The sequence below is a fragment of the Citrus sinensis genome, chromosome 3 (assembly GCF_022201045.2).
Source record: "Citrus sinensis cultivar Valencia sweet orange chromosome 3, DVS_A1.0, whole genome shotgun sequence".
Taxonomy (NCBI): Eukaryota; Viridiplantae; Streptophyta; class Magnoliopsida; order Sapindales; family Rutaceae; genus Citrus; species Citrus sinensis.
Window position 1 is genome coordinate 52,065,231 of NC_068558.1, and position 13,672 is coordinate 52,078,902.

The 13,672-nt window shown below is 35.1% G+C and overlaps 3 protein-coding genes across 3 annotated transcripts; 1 reads left to right on the forward strand and 2 right to left on the reverse strand.

The window, feature by feature from the left end:
* Nucleotides 1–1,315: 1,315 nt before the first annotated feature.
* LOC102616043 (hypothetical protein) lies at nucleotides 1,316–3,369 on the reverse strand. The gene is made up of 2 exons (XM_006464319.4): nucleotides 3,113–3,369; nucleotides 1,316–2,017 (listed from the first exon to the last, which is right to left on the reverse strand). Exons 1-2 carry the CDS (start codon nucleotides 3,192–3,194, stop codon nucleotides 1,419–1,421), a joined length of 681 nt encoding a protein of 226 aa, XP_006464382.1. The 5' UTR covers nucleotides 3,195–3,369; the 3' UTR covers nucleotides 1,316–1,418.
* A 3,144-nt stretch (nucleotides 3,370–6,513) lies between these two features.
* LOC102615745 (10 kDa chaperonin 2, chloroplastic) lies at nucleotides 6,514–8,501 on the forward strand. The gene is made up of 7 exons (XM_006464318.2): nucleotides 6,514–6,700; nucleotides 6,803–6,861; nucleotides 6,984–7,034; nucleotides 7,725–7,790; nucleotides 7,890–7,937; nucleotides 8,031–8,060; nucleotides 8,253–8,501. Exons 1-7 carry the CDS (start codon nucleotides 6,613–6,615, stop codon nucleotides 8,319–8,321), a joined length of 411 nt encoding a protein of 136 aa, XP_006464381.1. The 5' UTR covers nucleotides 6,514–6,612; the 3' UTR covers nucleotides 8,322–8,501.
* Nucleotides 8,502–9,215: 714 nt separating this feature from the next.
* Nucleotides 9,216–12,927, reverse strand: LOC102615440 (protein TRIGALACTOSYLDIACYLGLYCEROL 4, chloroplastic). Its single transcript, XM_006464317.3, has 5 exons — nucleotides 12,353–12,927; nucleotides 12,008–12,257; nucleotides 11,334–11,715; nucleotides 9,919–10,232; nucleotides 9,216–9,594 (listed from the first exon to the last, which is right to left on the reverse strand). The coding sequence occupies exons 1-5, from the start codon at nucleotides 12,640–12,642 to the stop codon at nucleotides 9,397–9,399; spliced, it is 1,434 nt and encodes a 477-aa protein (XP_006464380.1). The 5' UTR covers nucleotides 12,643–12,927; the 3' UTR covers nucleotides 9,216–9,396.
* Nucleotides 12,928–13,672: the final 745 nt, after the last annotated feature.

Consider the following 13,672-nt stretch of genomic DNA (forward strand, 5'->3'; position numbering starts at 1 on the left):
TTTGATGAATTCGAAAGCTCTTTTTTTAAAGCTAAATTGAATTAAGATATGATGCAGTTGTGAGACCCAGATAATTAATTCTTTACTTTGTGATTAATTCAATTGAGTGTCTTTATCTCTGGTTTGAAGTCCCTGTTTATTTGCCGTGAGTGATAAAAAATTCTTGATTTTGAATTATCAAAATTCTTCTTGATTCCTACTGTAATATATATTTTATTTAGAGTGATGATACACCCACAAACTATTGTACAAATTTATTTTGTACAAACTGATTTATCATTAATTTATTGGTTGAGTGAAAATATAAAATAGATATTTAATTCAATTAATTTTATCATGTCATATCAATTTATATAAAATAAATTTATACAAAAATTTATGGTTATATTATTACTTTTTTTATTTATTTGATCTTGGAAAGACTGAATTTCTCATAATGGATAGCTAAAAGAAGAGGCATAGTAATGATCATTTAATTTTGTCATGAATATACGAGATTGATAGAGTGGGAAAGTATCAATTATTTTATTTTTGTAACACACAAGTATCAATCTTTACTGAAATTGCTTTTATTCGTTTCATGTTTTCTTTAGTTTTAAGTCTAAAAAATTGGAGTTGCAAAGAATATTACTTGTGAAATCTACACTCCTTTCTTAATGTTACAAATCTCACTCAAATCCAAATCTTGTATTTAACAAGTAATAAGTAAGTGGTTTCAGTTTGGAAGGAATGGCATCATGTTGAGAAAGGAAAGCGAAGTTTTTGGTAAGAGGAACAGGATAAGGAACTAACCACAGGCATTTTGATATAACAGTTAGTTGAAACAAATCTTACAAACAGCCACTCCACCAACCTACCCTACCCTCGAATGAAACTGGATTCTCGCATACTTCGGAGCAGACCAAGACAAAAACACGCGTATGCCAAAAAACATGACCACATTCTTGGCTAACAACTAGATCGACATATCTGACTACCCTTTACTAAATTGGAATTGGATTCATATCAAATCCTAATCTCTGGTACAAAGAAATGGGCAAAACTAATGAAAAAGATAAATATATACATATATTACATAAGGAAAACTTTCTATTCCTAAATTAAATTCTGAAACGAGTTTACAAAGAAATGTTGTAAACGGATTTTTACTACTTGTAAACTCTCCCCAAATTTTAATTCCAGACCTGAAGCCTCTATTATATAATAAAACAACCGATTTTATCTATTGACTGAAACACCCTCCCAGGCTGACCATTTTTTCTGTGTGAATTCTGTGGACTGTCTCTAGTTAACATTCATAATATTCGTCAGAAACTAAGGAAAAGGTGAGAAAATTGTATTATACAAGATTCTTCTCATAATGTTCATTCAACTGAAAAATCCTCAAGCATTGTCTCTCTCATTTTCTGAACTCTCACTCAACAATGGTAGAAATTTTGTAGAATATAATAAATATAAAGTAAACCCACCATCAAGATGTTGCAAAAAGACAGACCGGTCTTGGTCTTCTCTCCATCACTGCAAGTATAGGTGCTTCCACTGAAGCATCCTTTCTTCTGCCTGATCCCTTCACCATGATCATCAAGAACAAACGTGGAATTTGTCTTACCGTCACTAAACAAAACACACCAAAAGAAACTTTTGTGGAACCCAACCAATCCGACTCCTACCTCAGTATGTGATTTATTTCTCAGAAGGGATAATGCCTTCTTGTCCTTCACTAGAACATCTGAAAAGGCTCGTGATGGTTCAAGATACTTTGTTTTGCATCCCACCATGTGGCCGGTTATGGTGCCAAAAGTGGGCAGCTCTACACCACAGTTGGGAGCAAAAACTTCAGTGAAGTCATCTTCAGGTGGTTTACAGTTCACAGCGTTGCCGGTAGAGCAGTTCCCCTTGCACAGTTCGACATATTGTAAAGCCATGCAGCCAAGCCCAGGACTGTCGTTCAGTTTTCGGAGCTTTTGAGATGTTCGATTGTTGTTAATGATGTCAACAAGATCATTTGCGGGGTTTCCTGTATCCGTATGTCGAAAAACAATCAATTACTTACACCACTTATCAAGAATGCATCAATAGTTTTCTCAGAGTACTTAAGATTCAGGACGAGAAGAAATTTCATAGAACATCAATAGTTTGTTTTTTCAAATCTATGAGCATCAAGAATCAGAACATTCAACATTATGACAGTTAGCATCACCGCTCTCAACACTCGACAACACAAGTAATGTGCATGTGCATTCTCAATTGAGATGAAGTTTTCAGCTTCTGCAGGTGAAGGCTATACTAGTAGAGAAGAATATTAATTAGACGCATGCCAATGATTTCGGTCATTATTTTGAGGAAGCAAGACATTTAATCACTTTATAAAGTCAATTTATCTTTTTGTGTTGTTGAATTGTGATGCGAAACTGATATGCTAGTCCCGGCGTCCGTTCATAGGCCTGATTATGGACTACCCACTCCAATGATTACAGTACCAAACTGGGGCGCTTACACACAAAGCAACCCAGTTTCATGCTTTCTTGAATAGCATAAACAACCAACAACAAAGTGGTGTATTCTGTTAGTAAAACAAAATTCAAGTCAATTTTGAACCATTTCCCTTTACGGGTTGTATTTCATTCATCAATATTATTATTATTATTTCTTTAATAATATGTAGCCAGCTTCTCGGAATGCCAATTCTCAAATGCAGAGGTTGCTTAATGGAAACCAATTTAATTTGTCAAGAAGAAGATGAAACGCCATCTATTTTATCTTGATTTTTCTTCTCGGAATCGTTTTAGTCTCGAATTTTTGTAATGTAATGTGATAAATTAAAGTTGTCGTTCCCTCAAGTCGTAGGTACTTACATAACTAGAATCTTTGAAGATTCGAAACTTTTGAACATCCAATCTCTTGCTCCATTTTTCACAGAATCACCCAAGAGCACAATAAACAGCAAAATCACCCAATTGCAAAAACACAGACACAAGATAAAAGCAGAGTTTCAGAAAAGAAAGCAAGAAAACACGTGCGCCCAGGAGCTTATATGCAAAAAGCTAACTTTTAAATAATCTGTTAGCAAGGTTTCAGAAACTAAACAAAGGGAAATGAAGAGCTATGTTACCATGTTTCTTAGAGCAAACAGCAACCAAGAGCAGTAGATGGCAGAGCACAGTCCACTCAAAGAAACAGAGCTGCTTCACCATTGTAACCAACCAACAATGTCAGATGTTGGGCTTCTTCCTCTACCAGAAAAAAGGGAGAAAAAAAAGAGTGAGAAGCAAAGTAGAAAACCCTAGGCTTATTAGTAAAGAGTAAACTGCCTTTCCAGCCTATTTTAAGAAGGATGTTGGTTTGGTAATGGTGTGAAAAAGAAAATCAGAGGGTGAAAATGGATAATATTTTGCGGGAAAAAAAAAGGGTAAGGGATAAAAGTGTTAAAAGAGATTAAAGACAATTTATGGGACTTGTGGTCCCCAGTAGCCGTTGATTGAACCGTAAATGTGTATTACTTTTTGGCAAAATAATTGGAGTAGCGGCAGATTTTCAAATGCTTGCTTTGCTGGATGCTGGACGAGGACCCACGTTGTGTCGTTCACAGCAAATTAAGCATGTAAATACATTTTATTGAGATTATACAAATACATTTTAATGAAATTATTGGTCTTATACTTTATAGCTCTGTGTCAGACTCAATAGATTTGAGTGATTGGTGGATGTAAAAACTTACTGATAATTATTAAAAAAAAAGTTATTTGATCAATTAGAAATTATCAATTCGGCATTTATGTTTTTTTGACATATCAATTCACTAATTATTATTTTTTTCTCTTCAAGGTAGAGGAGTTTGTTTCTCAAGATTCAAACTTGGGTGATCATCTAAATAAAATTACTTGAAAACTAATCAAATAGGCCACAAAGGCAATTCACTAACCAAACCTTGTCTTTTTAGTTTTTATCAATTTACTAACAAATTGTTAACATCATTAATGAAATGTAGATGTTACATGGATATTTAAGGTGTTTCATTAATTTGATTTCTTTAGGTTAAAATGACATCATTTTAACGATAAGAACTCATCAAATACAGTTTCTTCGGATGCGTTTGGTATCAACTCAATTTCTCATTTTAATTTTAATTTACTCGAAATACTAAATCTTCAATTATTTTTAAAATTCTTTCTAGGTTCAATTTCCCCGTCTGATTTTAGTTCTATTAATTTTATAACGCAATTAATTTTAAATGTTTAATTTTTTCAAGGATAGATTTATAAATAATGAATTTTGTTAATTTTTTCATTTAGAGGATAAAATAATCTTTGAGCAGAGCTATTAGCACCCCTCAAAAACTCTCATCAAGCCCCTTTCCTTAACCCCACCCCACCCCACCCCATCAAATAGCTAGAAATTTTAATATATCTATTTTAATTTCATAAACACGCTTAAGAACATAAACGATAAAGAGTCCTCGAACAAGAAAAGAAAAAGTAAGCAATAAAATCCAGTAAAGACTTAATCTTTTTATTGCATAAATGGCAGACTCTTCCTTGTCCATGAAGTTTAAGAGCCCAATCATGGCAGTATTTATTATCAGCACCAAAAAAGTTGCATGAAATCGAATTTGACCAATTGTAGAGAAGCCAAAAAAAGACAAATTATTTAAATGATTAATTAATAATAATATTTTTTTATATATATAGGATTTTGAGTGTTTGTACTTTCACTTAGAAAAATAATTAGAAATAAAAGATCTTTCATTAATAATGAGGTTTGATTAATATGTTACAGTTTTATCTTAAAGATGAGAATAAAAGAGAACAAACTTTACAACATAGTATTTGATTGTTAGGTGAGTTTTTAAAAATCAAATCACTATAATTTTTATTAGGTAAGGTAGAAATCAGTTAGAAAAAACACATATATTTATGCATGGAGGAAAGAAATCTCTCAATCATGGGGTTCAATTTAAGAAGAACAAAAGGGTATGCCCGGAAATAAAATATGTGGAGATAAAATAATAAGTTTTTAACATTATTTAATCAGATTTCTAAGAAAAGAGTTTTGTGAGAGTTTTAGATGAGTACAAATAGCATTACTCATAATTACTCATAATTACTCATAATCTTTTCAATCATTTTTAGAATTTTAAGGATAAAATAGTCTTTTATCATAGATTATGTTAAATATTACGTTACTTCTAAATATTTGAAGATAAATTGATTAAAAAAGTAATAAAAGCTTAGGTGGATCTGAATTATTATCAGAGTTCCTAATGAGTAATGACGGATTGATAAACCAAAAAACTTAGGTCTTAAAATTAAATAAAAAAATGTAAATATAATAAGAGTCCTGCTATTTACCCCGGGTCAAATCCTGGGTCAAACCCCGAAACTAAGTGAAACGACGCCGTTTTCTCTTTTTTTTTTTTTTCATTCTATCTAAAACGACGCCGTTTAGTTAGAAAAAGATTACCTCTTATTTCCTTTCTTCATCCTGGCACTATGAGATGAGATTGATCATTTTTTTTCTTCTTCATTTTTTCTCCGGTATGCCGCTCCGTGAGCAAGCAAGGAGTGAGAGAATAAAGTGGGCTGTGGTGATGTTAGAATTTGCACCTATTTGTATCTATTTAGTGAGTAGCCTGTTAGTTTTTTTGATCTTACGTTGTTTTGGTTCCATGGGTTTGAGAATTTCTCTACTGTTCGTCACTCTGGTTTTGCTTTTTTATTGGCTTTGTGAAACACTTTAAATTGGATCGTATTTCGTTTGGCTTTTCTCCAAAGTAGGACTCCAATTTTGGGTGCGCATCCTCTGCCAATTATGCATAAAACTGGGCTTTGGTGGGGGTCTGATCTTCGCCCTTGGGTTTAAAAGTGTGATGGCTGTCGGTGTTGGTGGTGTCGATGGTTGAGAAATAGAAGGAGAATGGCTGTGAGACAAAAAGGAAGAGAAAGCAATTTGGGGCTGCATTAACCAAGCTAAATCGATTTGGGGTTGTACAGTTCGTCAAATGTCTTCTTAGGCATATAAGTAGGAGCTCTTCCATGCCAACATAGCTATTTACAGGACATCATATTCAACCTCCAGAACTACTCATGGCGGAAGCTTACCAGATTGAGGAGGTCCCTTGATTGAAGTCTCTTAATGTCATTAGCAGTCACCTTACATGACTCCAAAGTCAGTGATCTTAAATTCTTCAGTGGCTTCAGGTGACGTAATCCTGCACTTGTTATCTGGGAATTTGAAACATTCAAAGAGATCAACCTTGTTAATCCTGTATTTGCAAGAACAGAAGTTACGACAACAAGGTTAAAAGATCCCCACAATATATATGAGTATATCAAAAAACGACGTCGTTTTAGGGAGAATGAAAAGAAAAAAAAAACAGATGAAACGACGTCGTTTGTTAATTTCGGGGTTTGACCCGTGATTTGACTCGGGGTAAGTAGCATTTTCCATATAATAATAATAATAATAATAAGAAAAAGAAAGAAAGAACGTTCCAGAACTTAATGGGCGCATACGTACGCACCAAGAGGTTGCCTACACGGCCTTGGAAAATAGAAAAAGGGTTGGCTTTCGCAGAGTTTAGTTTGGCGCTAGTTATATACTTGCTCCTTATCCATGGCGGCTACTTTCGTTACCATACCAGCTCCTCTATTTTCTCTTAAGAAAAATAACATTCCTTCGCGTTCCAACCATAGGCTACTTGGTTGGTTTATTCACCTTTCAATTTGATCTTTTTGTCATTTCCCTTTTCTCGTCAATTTTACTCAATAAATGCGGTTTTTTTTTTAATTTTTATTTTTTACAGGATGGCGAAAACAAACTCTGACAGTGAATGCAATTGCCACCAAATGGGAGCCCACTAAGGTTTCAAATTTTCTTTAATCTTTCTCTAAATTTAGCTTTCGTCTACCATTTTAAGTTTTTATTTCTAGATGGGTCTTCTAATGTTAATTGTTAATGTACTTGATTTTGTTTCTATTTTGTAGGTTGTTCCTCAAGCCGACAGAGTCCTGGTTCGTCTCGAACAGTTACCTGAGGTTTGCCCTTATCTATAATGTCCTTGTTATTGGATTTTATCGGGGGGCTTTATTTGATCTCATGTCATATTGATGTTTTTATAGCAATGACTCATGACTGGGAATAGATTCTTTATTGCTGTATCGGTTATGAATCCACCTATGCTTATGGATTTGTTATGTCAGCGTACTGATTTGCAATCTTTGTATACCATGTGATGACTTGTTAACTGGAGAACTAACTGTCATTCGAGAGGATTTACCCCAGTGGTCTTTTGTCTTGGAAAAATAGAGTAAAAGTTTCAGCTTTTGTTTTCCTTTTAGAATGGAAAGCCAAAGTTGCATTTTATCAAGTAATGTATGTTTTAAGATAGTAAATGTTGTAGTAACCTTACCGTTTAGTTAAGACTAATTATGAGGTCACTGTTGTTGTGATATTATCTTGCATTCTGGCAGAGTAGATCTCGTTCAAAATTGTTGGTCTGTAATGTTTCATTTGTGGGATTGGCAAGGGATGAGATAGTAACAGTGTTGTTATATTGGCCCAATTAGAAAGACATATGTTGAGTTGTTGACTGTAACTTCGCCATTCTAAACGCCAACATTTTTTATGACATAATCAGTGGATCATCAGTTTCTTTTGTACATTGAATTACATGAGTTTCCCTGTCATGCTTTCTCATGCGAAGAATGATCTATTTTATGCAATAGAAATCAGCTGGTGGAATCTTGTTGCCCAAAGCAGCTGTTAAATTTGAACGGTATTTGATGGGGGAGGTAAGATGCCAAATCTTGTGTGTTTGTTGGGTGTGGTAGATGATTGTTCAGGATCCAATGCTCCACTTTATTTATTATTATTATTATTATTTTTTCCAGATTCTCACAGTTGGTGCTGATGTTGGGCAAGTGAATGCTGGAAAGAAGGTAATGCCACTAATAGTTTAATTTTCTTTTCAAGATTTCCTGGTGTGCTCTTTTCTCCCATATCTAAAGTTGTATATGTTTCTCTTAATGCAGGTTCTTTTTTCTGACATTAGTGCTTATGAGGTAAGCAGCTTGCCTCTATGGTGTTATCATTTCCTTTGTTACATTAACACTATTGGCTGATTTCATTTGCATCAATATAGGAGGGGACTCCCTCTCCCATCGTAGAAATCAACACTTATGGTGTTCAAATTTTGTCATGTACCGAAATAATTATGAATCGGCGCACTCTGAATGCATGTGTGTTTGTTTCAGGTTGATCTGGGAGCAGATGAAAGGCATTGCTTCGTCAAAGAGAGTGACTTGCTGGCTGTGGTTGAGTGATGTTTCACCATAATTTGCTGATATAACAGCAGATTGGCTTTTTAGAATTTAGCATCATATCTGCACTTGTATTAATTCTACGGTGGATCTTTTTATTTTATAATTGATCTTCTAGAACCATGAATAACCAAGGAGATAAGTTTTATGGGCAGCATGCTGCTGTATCATATGCTTCTGCCACCCTCTGCCTTCCGGTTGTCTTAAGTATGTCTAAACAAGTGGGCAGTGTGGCATCTGTTCAGATTAAAGGCAGACGGCTCTTTCTCGTTGTGAAAAAGCCTGTGGCCTTTCAGGCAAGTTTAATTGCCATACATAGCCGCGGAATTTCGGAAGGAATGATGTGAATAATGAAAATGACGATTCAGTTATACTTGTTCCATTGCATACCAAGACGGTCAGGATTTAATTAAGGATTATTGGGAGTTTCAGCCGCAATCCCATCTGCCAAAGAAACTAAAACCAGAGGCGGAGAGAGAGAGCCCCATTTAGACCTGTCTCAGACACTGACGCAACATGATAAAGTTTTCTAATGTCTGAGGTGCTAAGGGTGAAGCCATTGGTAGCCTCTCATTTTTCTTATAAATCTTACTTTAAATAAAATTACGGTTAAGGATAAACAGAATTAAACAAACGTGACTTTTTTTAATTAAAATAAATTGCTTACATTAATAATCAATCTTTTTCACAAATTGTTTTTCAAACTTATTCATTAAACATTTTTGTACTTGAGATTGCTTTTGAATTATAATGTAAAATATCCATAATTTAAATCAATGATTAATATTCAAAAATTCATGACACATAAAACATCTTAATTTGTGTACAGGGTAATAACAAAATTATAAAATAAATAAAAGATAGCACAATATTACTTTGAGTATTAACAAAAAAAAATTAAACGAAAATTAAAAAGTATATTAAAAATAAAGATATTTTTGAAAATAAAATAAATATAACTGGAAAAAGAGGGTTTCATGAGGAGAGGGGTGCCGAACGTCCAACTCTTTTCCTAAAAGCATGGACTAAAAAAATCATAAGCCCAAGCAAAAATGAAAACATTAGAGCTCAAATAACATTAGAACTCAAATAGGCGTAACTCAATCATGCCCTCCTTCCTTTTGGGTGAGTACCAAGCAACAACTTTCCCAGAGCGAAGAAGCCTCAATGAGTAACTCAAGCTGTATATTACATCCTCCATATGTGAGCCATCTTTCCCAGATGCAGCATCAAGTAAATACTTTGAATCAACACGGAAGACTATCGGCCCTAAAACCTGGAAAGTGGGATACAGAATTATCATTTTCAAAAGTATTCCTAACATAAACTTATCGAGCACCGAACACGTATCACATTTCAAAAAGTAGTTCTCTCCAGTAGTAGAAGAGTTAAATAGTTTGTCTGCATTCTGCAGTTTCTCAAAAGATTATAGTTTTCCAATTCTTCCAAATTGTTTTATGTTTCAATTCAGAGAAGTCATTTGATTTCTTGAATTACCGTTCACATTAGTTCCTTCATGAATCCTGTTTCTTGCCTAGATTTCTAATTACAACAATATTTGACAGCAGCTAAAGCAGGTAGAATATGGTGAAGGAAATACCTGCTGCTGCAAAATAAAATTTAGCCTAGGGGAAAACACCAAATTGTCTGCACTGCTGGCTGAATTACGGCTGAAAGTATTCAAAATGCTTTTGGCAAGGCCTGAAACTGAACTTATGTCCAAACGAGCATCTACTCGGGTTAGGTCAGCAAATATTCTCCTGAACTTACCATGTTGAACAGTACAGCATATGGAGCCAAATAAATCTGCACTCAATGGACTTCTTTTTTTAGTGTTCACAGCAATGCGCCCATCTTGGGATTCACCGGCCATTGAGCTCTCCTTGCCCCCAAACCAGGCCACACAGGTGCCTCCTGACATGTTAACGTTAGCATGAGGAGATCAGCAGCAGAAACAACTCAATACAAAAGAAATTGGAATAAATGGAAATTTGATCCTTACAACTAAAATGATAATTGTCATATTGGTTATTTGCATGCAAAATCAAATCTGGCAGTAAATCCCAAAAAGAAATAAATGATAAAGAGTCCTTGAACAAGAAAAAGAAAAAAAAATAATAAGCAACAAAATCCAGTAAAGACTAATCCTTTCATTGCATAAATGACAAACTCATCCTTGCCCATGAACACCAAAAAAGTTGTATAAAATCAAATTTTAGAGAAGCCAAAAAAATACAAATTATTTAAATGAAAACACCAAATGTTAATTAATAGTGTGTGTGTGTGTGTGTGTGTGTGTGCACGCGCGAGCGCGTGCGCATTCATATAGGAGTTTGGATGTCAGTTCTTCATACAGAACAATTATTGAAAATAGAAGATCGTTCACTGATAATGGGGTTTCATCAGTATGCTATAGTTTTATCTTAATGATGAGAACAAAAGAGAACAAACTTTACAATATAGCATTTGATTGTTATTTGAGTTTTTAAGTATCAGATCACCAGAATTGTTATTGGGTAAAAATCAGTTGGGAAAACGAATATATTCATGCATGAAGGAAACAGAGCTCTCAATCGTGGGTTTAATTTAAGAAGAACAAAAGGTTAAGTGTGGAAATAAAGTATGTGAAGATAAAATAATAATTTTTAAAATTATTTAATCAGGCTTTCCCAGAAAAGGAGTTTTATGAGAGTTTTGGAGGGGTGCCAATAGCATCAGTCTAAAGTTTAAATTTTTATGGATTTAAGAGTTTATGAGGGCTATTTTTATGAATTTAATGAAGCTAGTTTACTAGATTTAACGGGAGCTAATTAGTAACTCAAGTAATTTCTCTTTACTCTTTTTTTTTTTTTGGAAATTATTTTCCGCAGTGTAGGATCAATTTATGAGGTGGATCCGCCTCTGCTTATTAGAACACACACGGAGGGGGATAGGGAGAGAGTAAAATTAGCTACAAGCACAATTCCATAATTAACTATTACCACAAGGTTGAAACTGCAAGAAAAGCAAAGTTACCAATGATTGTGGATATAGCTGCATGAGGTTCTCTAAGGCACACATCGTATGCCGGACGCCAAAAAGAACCCTTGTCTGTCTTTATGATGAGATCCTCCTTGGTCTCCTTGTTTCTCCACATGTCCTTTCTCTGCTCATATGAAAAGGCAGCCTTTGCACATAGTCCAGGCATCAGAGCAGCAGGTGGCTCACCATCTATGGCATTAGCACTTTCAGGCTGTCCGCCATTTTTTTGTATACCAAAGCGATAACGCAACCCAGAATCTGAAGCGAGTGATGCCACATTTAAGGATACTGACTCCGGAACATCCCAGTACTGCGCTTTATGGTCAATGAACAGCTGAGGCCACGCAGCCTCTAGCGTAATGTCATGACTAAGTAGCTGCATGTACACATAAAATGTTCATATCATTGTTCAAATAATAAATAAATCTATTGACCATTAATAAAAGAATAAAACAAGGTAAAAGCTCGGTAGTTGTTGATAGTTAGTGTCTACAAATATTGGACAAATTTGAGGATAGGAATTGCATAACGGGATAAAATGAACTGATATCGAGAGACACACCAAAACCATATGTCATAATAGAAATGCAACAAGGATGAATAGCCTTAAAGAAATAATAAAGTATAAAGATTGAAAGAAATGAATAGAATAGAGGGCAAATACTTGCCTTGTGATAGAGCATAAACTTGCTGCGTTTTCCTTTCTTGTGGCCGTGCCGCTCCGTGCTCCACAACAAGGACGTTGACGGACCAATAGAAAGTTGTGAACATAAACCAACGGAATAAAGAGACTTATCCAAAACATGCTTAGCAGCTGATGTGAATACAGAGAGCTCCAAATCCTCAGCGGCTGAAAATTCTCTTTTAATATCGGAAATCAGCTTCTTCGGACGAAACTGGCCAACCAATCCAAGCCACCTTACAACAAGTGTAACACACTAAATTTAAGTTCAAAATGAATTTTTTTTTTTATATATATATATGAAATTTTTAAGCACAAGGATAAAATTTACCAGTTAGAGGTAGATGGTCTGAGCAGGAGAGACTCAAGAGCGAAAGAGCCCAGCTCGAGCTCTTTCTGAGAAGGAGAAGGAGAAGCAGGAGCATAAGAGGGAATAATACCCAAAGGAAACCCCAGGCCCAAAAAAGAGAGCTGCTGGATTCTAAGGGCTCGGCTGGCTCGAGCGGCGTCCAGCGGAAACGGCTCGCCGGGGATTGAATTAGCCGACCCTTCCAGGGTTCGTGGCGACGATATGGGCTGGTCCCAGAATGCGGAGTCCATTGCCGTCTGCAGGTTCGCCATTTTCCTTCTATATGAGCTCCGGCGTCAGAAGTGTACTGTGTTTTTGCTGTCCCTTATCTACGCATTTCTTTTGATTTTTTGAAATGAAACGCCGAGTTTTGTTTTTGTTAAGGGCTTCGTTTGGCCTTTTTCCATTTTTAGGGTTTTAGGAGGGAAATGCTAAACCTGCGTTTGTGGTACCATTTGTTTACTGAGAGGGGAATCAAGCCGCGAGCCCACCCATATCTCGAGATGGGCAGGCCTGGTCCGACTTTTAACTTTCAGTTTTTGATGAGAGTGGAGCTCCCAAACACTCCCCTGAAATCCTCCTTATAACACCGCCTTTTTCTTTTTTTCTTTTTTTAAATTTTTTTCCAAATAATTACAATTGTAACCTTAATTAAAATTATCCGAAGACGTCACGCTCAGCCCATTTTAACATTCATCCGTCCTTATCAAAAAAAAAAAACATTCATCCGTCCGCAACCCGCAAATCCTATTTTCTCCTTTAATCGTTGGCAACTTCAAGATTGTTTTGAAGATGCAGGGAAATAACCATTACTGAAACGATATCTAGAAAATGAAATTTGCAATTGGAAATCATTTTATGCACACACATTATAAATTGTTTCCTAAAATATTACACTATGAAGAAGTTGAAACCAATTTCTTTCCCATTAATATTGATCTTTGTCTAATAGCCGTGGAAGACTGCAAGCTTCCTCTTTCTTCTCTTAGTTAATGGTTTGAAAGAGCGGTGGGAATTGAGTGAATTACAATAGAAAGCCAGAGACTCAATGGCACGGGAGAGGCTTCATAAAGAAAAAGAATGAACTAAGGGTATTTATGGAATAATATAGGTATTTTAAGAAAATGGGATTTTATTAATGGTAAGATTGTGAAATAATTAGCGAGTGGTTGTGTTGGGCAAGCTGGTGAATGAGAGAAAGTTGTAAAGAAAATGTTGCACAGCGCCTTAGTGAAAGAAGAGAATGAACTTGATCAATGAAAAAAAAATATATATATATATATATATATGCAAAGGTTAAAT